Source organism: Heteronotia binoei, chromosome 15 (genome assembly GCF_032191835.1).
Source record: "Heteronotia binoei isolate CCM8104 ecotype False Entrance Well chromosome 15, APGP_CSIRO_Hbin_v1, whole genome shotgun sequence".
In the NCBI taxonomy this organism is placed as follows: domain Eukaryota; kingdom Metazoa; phylum Chordata; class Lepidosauria; order Squamata; family Gekkonidae; genus Heteronotia; species Heteronotia binoei.
In genome coordinates this window covers 62,476,779-62,496,760 of record NC_083237.1, presented here as the reverse complement: position 1 = coordinate 62,496,760, position 19,982 = coordinate 62,476,779, and the positions used below count along the sequence as shown (strand labels likewise).

At 48.8% G+C, this 19,982-nt stretch overlaps 1 protein-coding gene across 1 annotated transcript in view; it reads left to right on the top strand.

The window, feature by feature from the left end:
* The window catches only part of TLK2 (tousled like kinase 2), a 72,717-nt gene that overhangs the window by 47,630 nt on the left and 5,105 nt on the right, over positions 1-19,982 (top strand). The window contains exons 15-21 of the mRNA XM_060255481.1: positions 713-794; positions 3,273-3,364; positions 5,253-5,342; positions 7,330-7,499; positions 10,581-10,719; positions 17,420-17,531; positions 18,264-18,371. Coding sequence (XP_060111464.1) covers positions 713-794; positions 3,273-3,364; positions 5,253-5,342; positions 7,330-7,499; positions 10,581-10,719; positions 17,420-17,531; positions 18,264-18,371 — 793 coding nt within the window. The remainder of the gene's footprint in view (positions 1-712; positions 795-3,272; positions 3,365-5,252; positions 5,343-7,329; positions 7,500-10,580; positions 10,720-17,419; positions 17,532-18,263; positions 18,372-19,982) is intronic.

Here is a 19,982-nt window from a genome sequence, read left to right as displayed (position 1 = left end):
ATATTTGTTGCATCAGTGCTTAGTTCTCATGGTCCTTTCTTATATGTCCAGTGAAATATAAGGGGAGAGATGGTGGCTCGGTGGTAGAGCATCTGCTTGGGAAGCAGAAGGTCCCAGGTTCAATCCCTGGCATCTCCAAAAAAGGGTCCAGGCAAATAGGTGTGAAAAACCTCAGCTTGAGACCTTGGAGAGCTGCTGCCAGTCTGAGTAGACAATACTGACTTTGATGGACCAAAGGTCTGATTCAGTATAAGGCAGCTTCATATGTTCAAATGCTGATTGTCACTTTGGGGTCAGGCAACAATTTTTCTCCAGGCCATTTTGGCCAGGGATCCCAGAGGTTTTTTTTTTTGGGGGGGGGGGCGTCTTCTTGGCATGGAGCACAGATCATTTGGGAGTGGGGGTGTATTTGTGGATTTCCTGCATTGTGCAGGTGGTTGGACTAGGTGACCCTGGATGGTCCCCTCCGACTCTGTGATTCTGTGAACTGCACAGCACTCTGTGTAGGCCTCTAGCTGTTTGGAACCATTTAACGAAACTGGGCTGTAGCTTAAGTTTTCTCCCATCCCCAGAATCATCAAGTCTTGTCTGGCTCTCAGGGTAGAGATGTGAACCTTGGTCAAGAATTTTGCATATTCACTATTCTGAATGATGCTGTTTCAGCATCTGTGTGGGTAAAGTCCTTATCTCCTTACCTCTCTCTCCCTCCTAGATTTAAAGACCATCCAACACTAAACGACAGATACTTGTTGCTACATCTTTTGGGTAGAGGGGGTTTTAGCGAAGTATATAAGGTAAGTTGGATCCCACTTCCACGATACTTATCTTTCATAATTTAACCCCTAGATAAAATAATGCAGAAGTTAAAAGTTTTGACCATTGGGTAGCAAGGCCGTGTGAAAGACCCTGGGGAGCTGCCACCCATCTGAGCAGGTGGGTCTTTAACTAGACAAGCTAATGGTGTGACTCAGGATGTCAGCAAGTTCACGCACCGGAGCGAGTTTCCCTGTGTAGTCTTGCTTTGTGTAGCATGTTCATGTCACTCTCCACCTGCTGGATTTGCAAGTCTGTGTTACATAATGTAGATACTTGCAAGTACCGTCAGGGCAATAAACCTGTTTAGCCAAAACGGCATCCGGGTTGTCACACAGGAGGTGGAGTGTGTTTTCTTACAAAATGAGCATTTATAATCGGAAGCATGTCGCTTGTGTAAACTGTAGCCTCTGCAACTTTTGTAAAAGAACAGTGGCAGCACAATATATGAAATCCAAAAATACAACAATACAAACTATTGTGCACAAACAAACACTCTTACTGGTATATATAGCCCAAGCCGCAAATTAAGATATCAAAATGGGCGTTTGAGAAAGAACTTGGCTGGAGTTTTCAGTTGACTTACGAGGAAGCTGCAGGAGCAGCGGAACGCAATCAAATCCGGGGTTTGCATGAAGGCTAGAATTTGTCCTTCAGAAGTCAACAAACAACGGAGGGACTCCTGTGGAACATTATTTTTGAGTCTGTGTACTCATTTTGGAAAACTCAGTGACTGTGTGGGGTCCTCCTTGGAGTATTGTTTTGAGACTGTTGTTTTCTATTTATACTGTATGAATGTATGCCCACTGTTGTAGGCTGTTCATTTCATTATAATAGAACTTTATATACACCAGTTAAGAGTGTTTGTTTGTGCACAATAGTTTGTATTGTTGTATTTCTGCAACTTTTGTAGCTGTTCATCTGTGAGTACAAGGCCCTGCCTTACCTAGAAGATAGAGATAGCGAGAATAAGTAGGATAGCGTATGTGGCTATTCTGTAATTTTATTTATTTATTTATTATTTATACCCCGCCCTTCCCACAAGTGGCTCAGGGCGGCTCCCAACAAATAGTCAAACATAAAATTAAACAGGTATTTAAATATATAAAGAATTAAAACATTTAAAACTGTTAAAACCTAAAAACCATTAAACATTGCAAAAATATATATAACAGGAGTCTGGCAAGCTACATTTAGTTTCTCATCTCAGCTAGGTGTAGGCTAGCCGGAAGAGGGTTGTCTTACAGGCCCTGCGGAACTGAACAAGGTCCCGCAGGGCCCTCACCTCCGGCAGCTGATTCCACCATGTAGGGGCCATAACGGAGAAGGCCCTGTCCCTAGTGGATTTTAGACGGGCTTCTTTTGGCCCAGGGATAGCGAGAAGATTTTGGGTTCCCGATCTCAGTACTCTCTGGGAAACATGTGGGGAGAGACAGTCCTTCAGGTAGGCAGGTCCCAGGTCATATAGGGCTTTAAAGGTAATGACCAGCACCTTGTACCGAACTCGGTACATCACTGGAAGCCAGTGCAGAGTCCGAAGACCCGGCCGAATTTGACTGTCAGCACAGCTTTTGGGTATGGTTATCCAGAAATTTCCCTGCATCCACATCAAATTACAGTTTAAAAATATCTTTGGCTTTGATTTCTTTTTCAGGAAGCAAGATTTTTGGAGGTTGTGTTAGAATTGTTGTGCCTAGAGAGGAAATGTCTGGAAATTGTGAAGCCTGGAGCCTAAGTGTTTGTTTTCAGAGGATTAAAAAAATAAATGTGGGGGGAAATTGAAACCTAACTTATTTTATGGTTTTAATAATATCAAATGTGTCTGCAACTTGGCATATAAGATCCCACTCTGAAATTTTTATGAAATTCAAAGTATGAATGGCTTGTTTTTTGACAAGCAAAATTATAGATATAACTAATACTAGGGATTTAGCCAGCAGCATTGTGCTGCCGTAGCAAATGTATCATTGAGTTCGCAACTTCAGAGCTACTGAAGTAAAAAAATTAAAATTTAAAAAAAAAATGGGTTTTGCGGTAAACACAGTATATCATTTGGGCAGAAACAGTCTCTTACAGTTGCAAGAAGACTAACAGCGTGTTTGAATATTGAGTGAAATTTTCTAATGCTGAAACCACTGAACTCTTCAGTAATATATTATCAGTAATGCGGATAAAATTAATCATATTTTAAAATAGGCTTAACCCTTCAAATACGTTACATGAACTTTCAGTATACACAGGAATTAACCTTCTCTAATCATGTAAATTCCCTTGCATAAAAATCTTCATCCTGTGCATTTCAATTGAATAAAAACCTTGTCTTAAAAAGCATTTCGCTCATTCCAAAAGAGAGAAAAAAAAATTTTTTTTTTAAATTAATGTCAAGTTTTTCTCTTTCACATTTTTAGAGAGGTCCTTTCTTGCATTTTGGAGTGCCTAATCCGTGCTTTTTCTTTCAGGCGTTCGATTTAACGGAACAGAGATATGTAGCGGTAAAAATTCATCAGTTAAACAAAAACTGGCGGGACGAGAAGAAAGAGAACTACCACAAGTAAGTGCTTATAGACCTTTGCAGGGTGCATCGTTTATTTGTTGTTAAATTCTTTAGATGGAAACATGCTTGAGGGAACGAGGTACAAAAACGTGGGATTTGTTACCTGTCTCTTCCATTATGGAACAGGAGGAGATTTCTCTTCGCTGTGAACAAAAGTGTTCAATCACTGTTCGTTGGAGCATAATAAATTATTTCTCTTGAACGGGAATGGAAACTTCTCCTGGAAAAGAGAGATGAGAACGGAGATTTTTTTTTTCTTCTTCCAGGGATTGGTCCCTGAGAAGAGCCTGTTTGTATTCACAGTTCAGTACACGTGGAGGTGCTCTGCATTATCCAGATGCAGCCTTAATCATGGAAAGCCCTAAATTGGGTGTCAGGCATGTAGCCCGAGGGCCAAATTAAGCCCCCAGAGGGCTCCTCTCAGGCCCCCGAGCAACTGGCTGTCATCTGCTTCCTTCTCCCTCCCTCTCGCTTCCTTCTGCATCTCAACTTGCTTTGCAAGGCTTGCTCAACTGCGCAGGAGCTACAGAGCAAAACCACAATTTTCTCCATTGGCTGAGGCTCCTCCCCCCTCCTGGTCCCCTGGGAAAGGAAGGAAAGAGCCAGCGCCTTCCTTTGCCCAGTTCCCTGGATCCCATGGGAGAGATACAAAGAAAGCACCTTTCAGACCAACAAGCGTTTTAGGCATATTTTACTTTTTAAGTTTTTTTAAAAAATCTTTAGTCTTTTTTTCTGTGTCCTTTAAAAAGGTTCAGTTCAGTTTATTATTACAGTCATTGGCCAGAACATTACAGTCGTCTAGAACCACCTTCAAAGTACCTTATAAAAAGTCCCACAAAGAATCTGCAGGTTGAAATTCGATCCTTTAAAAAGTTGATATCTCTGCTACCAAATCTTAAGTTTGTTTATGTTTAATTCGATTTATAGCCCGACAAGATCTCATTTATGTCAGATCCGGCCCTCATAACAAATGAGTTTGACACCCTTGCCCTGAATGATTCCATGTGTTCCACGGGTCTTAAAGACAGCCTCCTCCCTTATCTGCAAGAAGGGCTTCTGCACTGTTCCCCCACCCCGCGCACCAGCTTCAGGCTGCGGAAGGAGCAGGTGGAGGGCAGCTCTCTTCTGTTGGATGCAGACCTGGCCTTTTCCTACAAAGTTGGATGACGAAGAGAGCTGACAGGAAGGAAGTTGATTTCCGTGAAATGTGCCGCTGGGGGAGAGTTTTATGGAAAGACAAATCAGTGGGTTCTAGATCAAATCGAGTATGAACTTTCCCAAGAGCGGGGGTGCCCAACGGTAGCTCTCCAGATATTTTTTTTTTCCTACAACTTCCGTCAGCCTCAGGCAGCATGGCCAGTGGCTGGGGCGGATGGGAGTTGTAGGCAAAAAAACATCTGGAGAGCTACCGTTAGCCACCCCTGCCCTAGCTACCATTAGCCACCCCTGCCCTAGAGGCTAAAACGGCTGGCTCAAAACGGAGGCTGCCGTGGTCTGGTTTAATTACAAGGAGATGAGAGTCACTGGAGAAACCAGTAATGCTAGGAAAGAGTTCGAAGCAGGGCTGGATTAACAATTTGGGCAAGTAGGCACTGGCCTATGGGCCCCCATGCTTTTAGGAGCCCTGGGCTGGCTTTCCCCCCTGATTTCCCCCCTCCTTGCAGCCCTCCCAGCCTGCACGCTCAGCCAGCGACTGAGCCGCTCTTCATCTGATGGGGCTGCTGCTCCATTGCCAAGTTTGCCTCTCTCTGGTTCTCCCCTTGCAGCTTTGTCAAAGGGGCTTTTGAGAAGGTGCCTGTAGGGGGCTGTGGGTGGCGGGGTGGAAGAAGAATAAGGAAGGGGCTAGGAAATAACGTAAATGACAACTCCTGCTTTGTTCTTCCAGACATGCATGTAGAGAATATCGAATCCACAAAGAACTGGATCATCCTCGCATAGTTAAGCTGTATGACTACTTTTCGCTGGATACGGACTCGTAAGTGTTGCTTTTAAAACGACCGCGTGGAGAAGTGAGCTCTTTCCCTTGCACTCTCAGGACGGGGAGGGGGGGGGGACGGTAGAGGTTCCAGGCAGGCCGGGAGATGGGTCATATTGTTCCAAGCATGTTAATCCAGTGTATCCCCCAACTTCCATGTTTCCTGCCATTAATGTGGAATGGGATTTTGCACGGCGCGGGATTGAAAGAGAATGCACAGCACATGGACGGCTGTGATGCAGCACCCCGCATGTCTATGGGGAGGGGACGGTTAATGGGAAACTGAAGCCGTGTTAAGCTGTCGCGAGGGGAGAGCTCTTGTGAGTTTCTCCTGACTGTGCTTGAAGACGTGCCTCTTAAGGGAGGGCACGCAAACGTAACACCTAGCAAAGATTCTTATTCAACAAATCCCTGGAGACCGCTCAGGAGAGCTGGCAGCTCAGCGACAGGGAAATCATCACACATCTCCATTTTAAAAGGTACATCTCTTAAAGCAGAGCCCCGAGGCATGGGTGGATACGGCTAAGAGGTGTTCACGCATCCCAGAGTTGGATCATAGAATCATAGTGTTGGAAGGGACCTCTAGGGTCATCTAGTCCAACCCCCTGCACAATGCAGGAAACTCACAAATACTTCTCCACCACACGCATACATCCCTAGCAACCCCTGCAAGCTCCATGCCCAGAAGGTGGCGAAAACCTCCAGGATCCCTGGCCAAACTGGCCTGGAGCAAAATTGCTGCCTGACACGAAAGTGGTGGGCAGCATTTCCCTGGATGTGTAAGAAAGGGCCACGAGAACTAACCACTGATGCAACCCTTCCTGCCCTCCTTCTCATGGTCTGCCTAATTCACAGAGCCAGCATTGCTGTCAAATGGCCATCTAGCCTCTGTCTAAAAACCTCCAAGGAAGGAGAACCCATCACCTCCTGAGGAAGCCTTGTTCCATTGAGGAACTGCTCTAAGTGTCAGGAAGTTCTTCCTAATGCTGAGCCGGACACTCTTTTGATTTAATTTCAACCCGTTGGATGGCTGCACTTTAAAGACCAAGGGCTACCTGTACCTGTCTTCTCGGGTGAAGAACAACCCAAAATCTTTAGAGACATGCTCTCTCCTTTGCTGTGACTCTGAGGCTCTTTTGACCACCTCCAGGCAAACAGGATTGAGGGTTTTTTGGCAACAATTTCCATGTACCCATCTCTAGCCACTGTATTTGTATTTCCTTTTTCTATCCCACGCTTCAGGCAGTGACCCCCCAAAACTGTTTACAATGAAAGCAGAACAGTAATTGGTTACGATTAAGTTTAATAGTCTGTAGTCTGTAGGCTTCTTTGCTGTTTTTATTTTAAGAGTCTGTGTTTAAGAGAGCCAGTTTGGTGTAGTGATTAAGTGCGCGGACTCTTACCTGGGAGAACCGGGTTTGATTCCCCACTCCTCCACATACGGCTGCTGGAATGGTCTTGGATCAGCCATATCTCCCGTAGGAGTTGTCCTTGAAAAGGCAGCTGCTGTCAGAGCTCTCTCAGCCTCACGCACCTCACAGGGTGTCTGTTGTGAGGGAAGGAGATAAAGGAGATTGTGAGCCGCTCTCAGTCTCTGATTCAGAGAGAAGGGCGGGGTATAAATCTGCCGTCGTCTTCCTAGAATTTTATTTGTAGCAGGTGGCTTTTAAATGCTTTTGTGTATGCTTTTTATTGTGAGCTGTTGAGAGGATTTGGTTTGGCCAGAAGGGCAGGACGCGAAGTTGAAAAACACTTTGGTATAATTGAAGAGTCTCTTACTTATCTCACAACAGCTGCTTTCTGTCTCTTGATTTAAAAACCCTTATCTGGATAAATAACTATATCAAAGCAAGTTAGAAGTGGACTTACCGCAGGGTAACTTATCCGGTGAAATGTCGCTAGGTAGGGGGCACTCCGGGAAGAAGAGACTTCAATGCCAGTGTTTCAAAGACCCTAAACCCGCTGTGTCCGACTTCTCTTCCTCCAGGTTTTGTACGGTGTTAGAATATTGTGAAGGGAATGACCTGGACTTCTACCTGAAACAGCACAAGCTAATGACTGAGAAGGAAGCCCGGTCTATAATCATGCAGATTGTGAATGCTTTAAAATATTTAAATGAAATCAAGCCACCCATTATTCACTACGATCTCAAGCCAGGTACGTTCACAGAGGGCTCAGCAATGTGACTTGGATGGGGGATGACGCTCCTTGTTCCGGCAGGGTTGTTGTAAGCATATGAACATCTGAAGCGGCCTTATATCGAATCAGACCCTGGGTCCATCAAAGTCAGTCTTGTCTGCTCAGACAGGCAGCGGCTCTCCAGGGTCTCCAGCTGACGTTTTTCACGCCTACTTGCCTGGGCTCTTTTTAGTTGGAGATGCTGGGGATTGAACCGGGGACCTTCTGCTTACTAAGCAGATGCTCTACCCACTGAGCCACCTTTCCTCCCCTTAGACATATGAAGACGTTTTTCACGCCTACTTGCCTGGACCCTTTTTAGTTGGAGATGCCAGGGTTTGAACCGGGGACCTCCTGCTTACCAAGAAGAGGCTCTACCACTGAGCCACCATCCCTCAACTTAAGTCAGTACTGTCTACTCAAAATTGCAGTGGCTCTCCAGGGTCTCAAGCGGAGGTTTTTCACGCCTACTTGCCTGGACCCTTTTTAGTTGGAGATGCTGGGGATTGAACCTGGGACCTCCTGCTTCCCAAGCAGATGCTCTATCACTGAGCCACAGCCCCATTCATGGCTCTCCAGGGTCTCAAGCTGAGGTTTTTCACGCCCATTTGCCTGGACCCTTTTTCGTTGGAGATGCCAGGGATTGAACCTGGGACCTTCTGCTTACCAAGCAGATGCTCTACCACTGAGTCACAGCCCCATTCATGGCTCTCCAGGATCTCAAGCTGAGGTTTTTCACACCTATTTGCCTGGACCCTTTTTAGTTGGAGATGCCGGGGATTGAACCTGGGACCTTCTGCTTACCAAGCAGATGCTCTATCACTGAGCCTCAGCCCCATTCATGGCTCTCCAGGGTCTCCAGCTGACGTTTTTCACGCCTACTTGCCTGGACCCTTTTTAGTTGGAGATGCCGGGGATTGAACCGGGGACCTTCTGCTTCCTAAGCAGATGCTCTACCGCTGAGCCACCATCCCTCCCCTCTGCAGCTTACATAAAATAGATCACAAGCAGGGTTTCAGCCCTCAGGGTCACATGTAGGGCTTTTTTTTTTTTTTTTTGAGCAGGAATGCACAGGAACACAGTTCTGGCTCGCTTGGCATCAGGGGGTGTGGTCTAATATGCAAATGAGTTCCTGCTGGGCTTTCCCCCCGCAAAAAAAAAGCCCTGTATGAAACAATTATGATATCAGGGGGTGTGGCCTAATAGACAAATAGGTTCCTGCTGGACTTTTTCCTACCAAAAAAAGCCCCGGTCATATGTAAGAACTTTCAGCACTACATTTCTTAAAGGTATATTGGTCACCAGCCCATATTTGTTTTGTTGCCGTCATCTGTAGCTTGGCCCAGCGACTGGAACAGGCACCTAGTTGGTCTTGCATCTTGCTAGTGACGAGCTCCTGTTTCGTTGAAGCAAGCTGAACTGGTAGGAAGAGGTGGTGGTTTTGAGGCATGTTGGCCCTTGATATTCAAGGGATCTTCCTGTTGAGACCGCCCCCCTCCTTTTGACTTCGTTCCTCTGATAAATGCGGGCCTCCCGCTTTCAACCTTTCAAGAGCATGTAGCAAAAAGACATTCACAGAAGACAGTTCAAAAACAGTCTTTCCAATCACAAAGGAGTAACAGCATTCCAGTATTTAGTTCAGAGAACTAAAGGAAGCCCTTCCAAAGACGTCTGTTCTAGATATCAGGACGTTTCATCCGTCTTTCTTCAGTTTGGATGCTAATTTATCACTGGAACCCAATCTTTGCAGTGCATTCACAAAAGACCAACAAGGTTCGGAACATGTCTAATAGAACATGTCTGTTAGATTTACAGGTTTATTTAGATCATAAAGCAGCGGTCCCCAGCCCCGAGGCCGGGGACCGGTAGTGGGCCGTGGCCTGTTTTCCATGTGCCACGCAGCCTCGCCGCCCCCCCCCCCCTCATGGCACCTCCTCCTCCTCCCGTTTCCTCCTCCCTCCTTCACCCCCTGCACAGCCTTCCCGACTCCTCCCTCCTCCCACCAATCAGCTGATCAGCCGGGAAAGCCGCTGCAGCAGCTTTGAGCGACGCGGCCCTTGCCTCCTTCTCAAGTGCCGGCCGCTCTTCCTTTCCCTTCCCGTCCCTTTGCCTCTCGCACCCCCTGCGCCTGGGCTCCGCAGCTGCGGCGTGCCTGCCTCCTCCTCCGTCACCTCTTTCGCTTCCCTTCCTGTTGCCTCCCCGCCCCACCGACTGCAGCCTGTCTGCTTCCTCTTCTGACCCCACCGCCGCCACCCGCCCCCTCCTTTCCTTTCTGTCCCGTTGCCTCTCCCCCCCCCCCGGCGGTGGCGCGGGGGGGGAGAAGATGACGGGAAGGAGGGGGTGAGCGCCACGGGCCCGGCGGTGGGGTTTGAAGCGCTGCGGGGGGGCGCTCCTGGGGCGCCACGTGCCCTCGGCTGCCACTGGCTGCAGCGGTTTTTCCCCCACAGCTGTTTGGCGGGGGGAGGAGGAGGCCTGGGAGGACTTCACCACTCCTTCCCCAGCCTTAAAATGGAGAAAACGGGGGGCGGGGGGGAGAGGTGGCAAGGCTGCATGGGGGGGCGAGGGAGGAAAACGGGGGGAGGAGGATAGATCCAGGTGGGCAGCTGTGTTGGTCTGAAGCAGTAGAACAAAGCAGGAGTCAAGTTGTACCTTTAAGACGTGGCGAGGCTGCGTGGGGGGGGGTTGGGAAGGAGAGAGGAGGAAAATGGGGGGAGGAGAAGGCGATGAGGCTACGCGGGGGGGCGAAGGAGGGAGAAGGAAAATGGGGGAGGAAAACAGGAGGAAGGAGGCGCCATGGGGGGGGGAATTGGGTCCCCCCACCCTGCCTGCTCTGGGCCGCGGTCGGCGGGCTGACCCTGGAGCCGGTCCCTGGGGCCAAAAAGGTTGGGGACCACTGTCATAAAGCGACTGTTTGGATGTGACATGTCGTGCCAGCCGAAGATACATGTGTAGCTGGTCTCTTTCTGCATTTTCTTTTGGAACTGCCTGCCGCTTTCTCCCCAATGGAACGGAGGGCTCTTTCCCTCTCTCAAGGTTATTTTTTTCCCCCCTTTCCACCAGGTAACATCCTTTTGGTGAACGGTACTGCATGCGGGGAGATCAAGATCACCGACTTTGGCCTCTCCAAGATCATGGACGACGATAGCTATAACTCCGTCGATGGCATGGAGTTGACGTCGCAAGGGGCTGGCACTTACTGGTGAGTGCCCAGATGTGTTTCTTTCAGGAACAAGATCAAGAGGTCCTTTTTCCTTCCTGTAAGGCAGGGGTGGGGAACCCCCATCCCGAGGGCCGTATGTGGCCCTCGAAGCCACTTGGTGTGGCCCTCCGGGATTGCTGGGCCGAACCGAGCCACGTGGCAGCCTCTCTGGGGCTTTGCTGGGCAGCGAGGATTGTGGGGCCCAGCCACACTGTGCAGCAGCCTCCCCAGGGCCAGGCAGGGATTACAGGGCCCAGATGTACTGTGCAGCAGCCTCCCTGGGGCCTGGCCGGCTGGCCAGATTTGCTGCAGGGCCTGGAAAAGTTACTGTCACAGTTCAGTTTGCACGTGATTATCCCAGAGGGTGTGGCCTAATATGCTGATGAGTGTGTGACCTAATAGGCTAATATTAGGGGATGTGGTCTAATATGCTACTGAGTTCCTGCTGGGCTTTTTCTACAGAAAAGCCCTGGACTTACGCATTTGCCTAGGGCGGCGGGCCGTGTGTGTGTGTGTGCTTGCCAGATTAGGCTGTCCTCACGTGACTTCAAATAGAAAAACAATTATTTGCGTTAATTTTGCTGGCCTGAATCATTCTCCCACTGTTTTTAAAGTTGAAAAAAAAATTTATGGCCCACGAATGATGTTATAAATATCCGTATGGCTCTTGGCAGAAAAAAGGTTTCCCACCCCTGCTATAAGGCAAGCCCCCTTCTCCCCACCAGTACAGTGTAGCAGAAACTCCTTTGCATATGAGGCCACACACCCCTGATGTAGCCAGTCCTTTTGACACTTGCAGAGCTCTCCTTACAGGGCCTACTGTAAGCTCTTGGAGGACTGGCTACATCAGCGGCGTGTGGCCTAATATGCAAAGGAACCCCTGCTAGAATTCTATCTCTGGACCCTGTACGAAGAGCCCTGTAAGCTCTTGGGGGATTGGCTACATCAGGGGTGTGTGGCCTAATATGCAAAGGAACCCCTGCTGGAATTCTATCTCTGGACCCTGTACGAAGAGCCCTGTAAGCTCTTGGGGGATTGGCTACATCAGGGGTGTGTGGCCTAATATGCAAAGGAACCCCTGCTGGAATTCTATCTCTGGACCCTGTACTAAGAGCCCTGTAAGCTCTTGGGGGATTGGCTACATCAGGGGTGTGTGGCCTAATATGCAAAGGAACCCCTGCTAGAATTCTATCTCTGGACCCTGTACTAAGGGCCCTGTAAGCTCTTGGAGGATTGGCTACATCAGGGGTGTGTGGCCTAATATGCAAAGGAACCCCTGCTAGAATTCTATCTCTGGACCCTGTACTAAGAGCCCTGTAAGCTCTTGGGGGATTGGCTACATCAGGGGTGTGTGGCCTAATATGCAAAGGAACCCCTGCTAGAATTCTATCTCTGGACCCTGTACTAAGAGCCCTGTAAGCTCTTGGGGGATTGGCTCCATCAGGGGTGTGTGGCCTAATATGCAAAGGAGCTCCTGCTAGAATTCTATCTCTGGGCCCTGTACTAAGAGCCCTGTAAGCTCTTGGAGGATTGGCTCCATCAGGGGTGTGTGGCCTAATATGCAAAGGAACCCCTGCTAGAATTCTATCTCTGGACCCTGTACTAAGAGCCCTGTAAGCTCTTGGAGAATTGGCTGCATCAGGGGGGTGTGGCCTAATATGCAAAGGAACCCCTGCTAGAATTCTATCTCTGGACCCTGTACTAAGAGCCCTGTAAGCTCTTGGGGGATTGGCTCCATCAGGGGTGTGTGGCCTAATATGCAAAGGAACCCCTGCTAGAATTCTATCTCTGGACCCTGTACTAAGAGCCCTGTAAGCTCTTGGAGAATTGGCTGCATCAGGGGGGTGTGGCCTAATATGCAAAGGAACCCCTGCTAGAATTCTATCTCTGGACCCTGTACTAAGAGCCCTGTAAGCTCTTGGGGGATTGGCTCCATCAGGGGGTGTGGCCTAATATGCAAAGGAACCCCTGCTAGAATTCTATCTCTGGACCCTGTACTAAGAGCCCTGTAAGCTCTTGGAGAATTGGCTGCATCAGGGGTGTGTGGCCTAATATGCAAAGGAACCCCTGCTAGAATTCTATCTCTGGACCCTGTACTAAGAGCCCTGTAAGCTCTTGGAGGATTGGCTCCATCAGGGGTGTGTGGCCTAATATGCAAAGGAACCCCTGCTAGAATTCTATCTCTGGACCCTGTACTAAGAGCCCTGTAAGCTCTTGGGGGATTGGCTCCATCAGGGGGTGTGGCCTAATATGCAAAGGAACCCCTGCTAGAATTCTATCTCTGGACCCTGTACTAAGAGCCCTGTAAGCTCTTGGAGAATTGGCTGCATCAGGGGTGTGTGGCCTAATATGCAAAGGAACCCCTGCTAGAATTCTATCTCTGGACCCTGTACTAAGAGCCCTGTAAGCTCTTGGAGGATTGGCTCCATCAGGGTTGTGTGGCCTAATATGCAAAGGAACCCCTGCTAGAATTCTATCTCTGGACCCTGTACGAAGAGCCCTGTAAGCTCTTGGGGGATTGGCTCCATCGGGTGTGTGGCCTAATATGCAAAGGAACCCCTGCTAGAATTCTATCTCTGGACCCTGTACTAAGAGCCCTGTAAGCTCTTGGGGGATTGGCTCCATCAGGGGTGTGTGGCCTAATATGCAAAGGACCCCTGCTAGAATTCTATCTCTGGACCCTGTACTAAGAGCCCTGTAAGCTCTTGGAGAATTGGCTGCATCAGGGGTGTGTGGCCTAATATGCAAAGGAACCCCTGCTAGAATTCTATCTCTGGACCCTGTACTAAGAGCCCTGTAAGCTCTTGGAGGATTGGCTCCATCAGGGGTGTGTGGCCTAATATGCAAAGGAACCCCTGCTAGAATTCTATCTCTGGACCCTGTACTAAGAGCCCTGTAAGCTCTTGGAGGATTGGCTCCATCAGGGTTGTGTGGCCTAATATGCAAAGGAACCCCTGCTAGAATTCTATCTCTGGACCCTGTACGAAGAGCCCTGTAAGCTCTTGGGGGATTGGCTCCATCGGGTGTGTGGCCTAATATGCAAAGGAACCCCTGCTAGAATTCTATCTCTGGACCCTGTACTAAGAGCCCTGTAAGCTCTTGGGGGATTGGCTCCATCAGGGGTGTGTGGCCTAATATGCAAAGGAACCCCTGCTAGAATTCTATCTCTGGACCCTCTACTAAAAGCCCTGTAAGCTCTTGGAGGATTGGCTCCATCAGGGGTGTGTGGCCTAATATGCAAAGGAACCCCTGCTAGAATTCTATCTCTGGACCCTGTACTAAGAGCTCTGTAAGCTCTTGGGGGATTGGCTCCATCAGGGGTGTGTGGCCTAATATGCAAAGGAACCCCTGCTAGAATTCTATCTCTGGACCCTGTACTAAGAGCCCTGTAAGCTCTTGGGGGATTGGCTCCATCAGGGGTGTGTGGCCTAATATGCAAAGGAGCCCCTGCTAGAATTCTATCTCTGGACCCTCTACTAAAAGCCCTGTAAGCTCTTGGAGGATTGGCTCCATCAGGGGTGTGTGGCCTAATATGCAAAGGAACCCCTGCTAGAATTCTATCTCTGGACCCTGTACTAAGAGCCCTGTAAGCTCTTGGGGGATTGGCTCCATCAGGGGTGTGTGGCCTAATATGCAAAGGAACCCCTGTTAGAATTCTATCTCTGGACCCTGTACTAAGAGCCCTGTAAGCTCTTGGGGGATTGGCTCCATCAGGGGTGTGTGGCCTAATATGCAAAGGAACCCCTGCTAGAATTCTATCTCTGGACCCTGTACGAAGAGCCCTGTAAGCTCTTGGGGGATTGGCTCCATCAGGGGTGTGTGGCCTAATATGCAAAGGAGCTCCTGCTGCAAAAAGAAAAAAAGCCCTGACCACAGCCGCATTGTTTGCTCGCAGACTGAATGTCATTCTTTAATAATGGAAAGTCAAAGCTGAACATCAGGAATGAATGGAAGCTTTGTTCCTGAAATAAACATCTGTGTGGTGCAAGGAGTAGTTGGGGAAAAGAGGTGTCTGACAGAGAGGGAGCTGGGTCACACCACATCGGCCGGGGCTCCGGGACCTGCACTGGCTGCCGATAGCTTACCGAGTCCGGTACAAGGTGCTGGTTATTACCTTTAAAGCCCTATATGGCCTGGGACCTGCCTACCTGAAGGACCGTCTCTCCCCGCATGTTCCCCAGAGAGTACTGAGATCAGGAACACAAAATCTCCTAGTTATCCCCGGGCCAAAGGAAGCCCGCTTAAAATCGACAAGGGACCGGGCCTTTTCTATTATGGCCCCCTCCCGGTGCAACCAGCTGCCGGAAGAGGTGAGGGCCCTGCGGGGCCTCGCCCAGTTCCGCAGGGCCTGTAAGACAACCCTCTTCCGGCTGGCCTATGACTAGCTGGTACGAGAAACTGAGCGTAGTTATACTGGATGTCTGCTGCCCCCAATGTTTTAAATGTTTTAAATGGTTCAATGTTTTAAATGGTTTAATGTTTAAATTTAATGCTCTATGTTTAACGCCTATTTATGTCAGATTCCTGTGTTGTAAGCCGCCCTGAGCCACTTGTTGGGAAGGGCGGGATAGAAGTCATAAAATAAATAAATAAATATAAATAAATCCAAGAAGAGAGTAGCCTTATCTAAGTATTTATTTAAAATACTTTTTTAGCTGCCTTTCCCTTTACTAGAACTCAAGGTGGCTTGCAAAATAAAATGATTATTTTAGAAAATAAAACAAAACGAGTAGTTAAAAAAGGGTGGAGGTCTTGTAGCAACAGCACAGCCTTTTTCTGCAAAATAAAAAGTTCATGAGTGTATTTCAACAAAAAAGTGTTTAAAAACCCAAACAAACATGGGGCCTGACACAGCCAAAGAGAACCACACGCCATGTCTGGATTTCAGCCACTTTTTAAAATTGCAAGCTGTTTGGGGCAGGACCCTGTTCTTTTATTGTTACTGAGTGCTTTTGTATGCTTGATTACACTACATAACAACATAAGAGAAGCCATGTTGGATCAGGCCAATGGCCCCTCCAGTCCAACACTCCGTGTCACATAAGAGAAGGCCTGTTGGATCAGGCCAATGGCCAATCCAGTCCAACACTCTGTGTCACAGAAGAACATAAGAGAAGCCATGTTGGATCAGGCCAGTGGCCCATTCAGTCCAACACTCTGTGTCACATAAGAACATAAGAGAAGCCATGTTGGATCAGGCCAGTGGTCCACCCAGTCCAACACTCTGTGTCACATAAGAACATAAGAGAAGCCATGTCGGATCAGGCCAATGGCCCATCCAGTCCAACACTCTGTGTCACATAAGAACATAAGAGAAGCCATGTTGGATCAGGCCAGTGGCCCACCCAGTCCAACACTCTGTGTCACATAAGAACATAAGAGAAGCCATGTTGGATCAGGCCAATGGCCCCTCCAGTCCAACACTCCGTGTCACATAAGAGAAGGCCTGTTGGATCAGGCCAATGGCCCATCCAGTCCAACACTCTGTGTCACAGAAGAACATAAGAGAAGCCATGTTGGATCAGGCCAGTAGCCCATCCAGTCCAACACTCTGTGTCACAGAAGAACATAAGAGAAGCCCTGTTGGATCAGGCCAATGGCCCCTCCAGTCCAACACTGAGTCACATAAGAACATAAGAGGAGCCATGTTGGATCAGGCCAGTGGCCCATCCAGTCCAACACTCTGTGTCACAGAAGAACATAAGAGAAGCCATTTTGGATCAGGCCAGTGGCCCCTTCAGTCCAACACTCTGTGTCACATAAGAGAAGCCATTTTGGATCAGGCCAGTGGCCCATCCAGTCCGACACTCTGTGTCAAACAGTGGCCAAAAAAAAACCTCAGGTGCCATCAGGAGGACCATCAGTGGGGCCAGGATGCTAGAAGCCCTCCTACTCCTGACCTGGGACCTGTTTTGTTTAACATTTTATAAACGATTTGGATACAATCACCGTCTTCAAGTCCTTGGAGGGCTGTCATATAGAAGGTGGTGTGGAATTGTTTTCTGTGGCCCCAGAAGGTAGGACCAGAACCAATGGGTTGAAATTAAATCAGAAGAGTTTCCGGCTCAACATTAGGAAGAACTTCCTGACCGTTAGAGTGGTTCCTCAGTGGAAGAGGCTTTCTTGGGAGGTGGTTGGCTCTCCTTCCTGGGAGGTTTTTCAACAGAGGCTAGATGGCCATCTGACAGCAATATGGATCCTGTGAATTTAGGGAGAGGTATTTGTGAGTTTCCTGCATTGTGCAGTGGGTTGGACTAAATGACCCTGGAGGTCCCTTCCAACTCTATGATTCTGTGATTCTACTGTTGCTCCCCCAAGCGCCAAGAATACAGAGCATAACCGCCCCAGACATTCCCATCAGTACCCTGTGGCTAATAGCCACTGATGGACCTCTGCTCCAGATGTTTATCCAATCCCCTCCTAATTCCTGTAGCGTTGAGCATAGTTTTGGCAAAACATCTCACCCTGAACTTCGGGCGGACACATACTGTCACGACCCACCTCACAGGATTGTTTGGAAGGATAAAACGGAGGAAAGAAGGGCGGTTGTTTTGGCAAGACGGCTTCCGTATGCGCCACGCAACGCAGTGAGACCGGTTGCCCTGGAATAAATTCCAACTTGCGCAAGGAAGCAGCTGCGGGCAGAGAATAAGATTAAGCCGGCTAGTCTCAAGAGGGCGGTCTTCTCTTTTCTCTTCAGGTATTTGCCCCCGGAGTGTTTTGTGGTTGGGAAAGAGCCTCCAAAGATTTCAAATAAAGTTGACGTCTGGTCAGTGGGAGTCATCTTCTACCAGTGCCTCTACGGCAGAAAGGTAAGGCGAGCCGGGGACTTGCGGTAGTTAAGAGAGCTGCACTAGGGAGACCAAGGGTTGGATCCCCACTCCAAGCCTGCTGGCTGACCTTGGGCCAGACAACAACCTCACAGGGTTGTTGTGGGGATAAAGTGGAGGAAAGGAGGAGGATGGGAGCCGCTGCGGGAGGAACGGTGAGGTATAAATAAAGGAAGCAAGTCGTGCGATCAAACAACTGTGCAAGAAACAAAGCTCTCAGTCTTCCACGGAATTCTGTGTCGGACATGGCTGGTCATGGAATGGGGGGGTCCGGAGGATCTTCTCTGCTTGCTTTCTGCCAGTTTGGTGCGGTGGTGAAGTGTGCGGACTCGTATCTGCAAGTACCGGGTTTGATTCCCCCCTCCTCCACTTGCAGCTGCTGGAATGGCCTTGGGTCAGCCATAGCTCTGGCAGAGTCAAGGACAGCCTCTGTTGCTGTAAGAGCTCTTTCAGCCCCACCCACCTCACAGGGTGTCTGTTGTGGGGGAGAAAGATGGAGGAGCTTGTGAGCCGCTCTGAGATTCAGAGTGGAGGATGGACTATAAATCCAATATCGTCTTCTATTTTTAATTTTAAAAACAAACAAACCTCCCTTTCTGAAACATGGTTAATGAGCATGCATTTCCCCAGATGCACATGCGTTGTACATCTGCTGTGCTCAATCCCCTCCTCTCTTTGGTATAAATGGTGTTTTTTTTAAATCCTTCCTTGCAGCCTTTTGGACACAACCAGTCCCAACAAGACATTCTGCAGGAGAACACGATCCTTAAAGCTACAGAAGTGCAGTTCCCTCCAAAGCCAGGGGTCACACCAGAAGCAAAGGTAAGGGAGGGGCAAACGTCCACCATGGGCGATGAAGGTGGGGAGGATCTGGTGCTGGTCTGTACTCAGCAAGGACCTTCTAGGTCTCCATCAGAGTGGCAGCAATATCTTGGTGGGATATGACTGATCATGCTTTGACTTGTGTGCCCTTAGTCTAGGAGGCACCTCAGACTCTCCTAGTCTGCTTCATCAGAGACAACTCCACAGTTCTTATGAGTCTTTGATGAAGCAGGACGGAAGAGAGTCCAAGGTGCTTTCTAGACGTTAGGGGAGGGGCCGTGGCTCAGTGGTAGAGCATCTGCTTGGCATGCAGAAGGTCCCAGGTTCAATCCCCGGCATCTCCAACTGAAAAGACCAGGTAACAGGTGATATAGAAGGCCTCAACCTGAGACCCTGGACAGCTGCTGCCAGTTTGAGTAGATCATAGAATCAAAGAGTTGGAAAGGACCTCCAGGGTCATCTAGTCCAACCCCCTGCACAATGCAGGAAATCTACAAATACTTCCCCCACCACCACCCAGTAACCCCTGCTCCATGCCCCAAAAAAGGCAAAAAACAAAACCTCCAATATCCCTGGCCAAACTGGCCTGCAGAAATATTGTTGGGGAGGGATGGTGGCTCAGTGGTAGAGCATCTGCTTGGTAAGCAGAAGGTCCAAGGTTCAATCTCCGGCATCTCCAACTAAAAAAAAGGGTCCAGGCAAATAGGCGTGAAAAACTTCAGCTGGAGACCCTGGAGAGCCACTGCCAATCTGAGCAGACAAGACTGACTTAGATGGACCCAGGGTCTGATTCAGTAGAAGGCAGCTTCAAATGTTCATATATCTTCATATGTCTAAGGGGAGGGACAGTGGCTGAGTGGTAGAGCATCTGCTTGGTAAGCAGAAGGTTCCAGGTTCAACCCCCAGCATCTCCAACTAAAAAAGGGTCCAGGCAAATAGGTGTGAAAAACTTCAGCTGGAGACCCTGGAGAGCTGCTGCCAGTCTGAGCAAACAAGACTGACGTTGATGGACCCAGGAGGGTCTGATTCAGTAGAAGGCAGCTTCATATGAGTGTCGAGGTCTGCACAGTCTTCATAAACGATGAGCTCTGTGTTGATTTCAATAGTAGAAACATCATTCGCTTATTAAAGCTGTTACAAGTGGCAAGGTTCTGTCTTACTAGAACCAGGCAGGCAAGGTTAAACAATCAGGTATATAGGTTGGTTCAGACTGCTACGGCATTTGAGCAAAAGGCACCTTTTTTCTTCCAATGAAGCCCTGCCCTCACCCCCCCTTGCATTGTAGCCCCAGCCAGTTTCTGTAGTGATCGTCTCTGCGAGGTTGACCTTGGAGTACCAAACAGGGTGAGAAAGTGGATTCTTCATAAGATGCACAGTCAAAACATGAGCAATTAGCAAGCTGCGTCTATAATAGCATATCGCTGCAGGGCTGAACCAGCATGCCAGTGCTCATGGCAAGGAGCCTTGACATTGAGGAGTTAAGGAGAAGATGATATTGGATTTATATCCCACCCTATAATCTGAATCTCAGAGCAGTCACAATCTCCTATATCTTCTCCCCGCCCCTCCACAACAGGGGAGGGACGGTGGCTCAATGGTAGAGCATCTGCT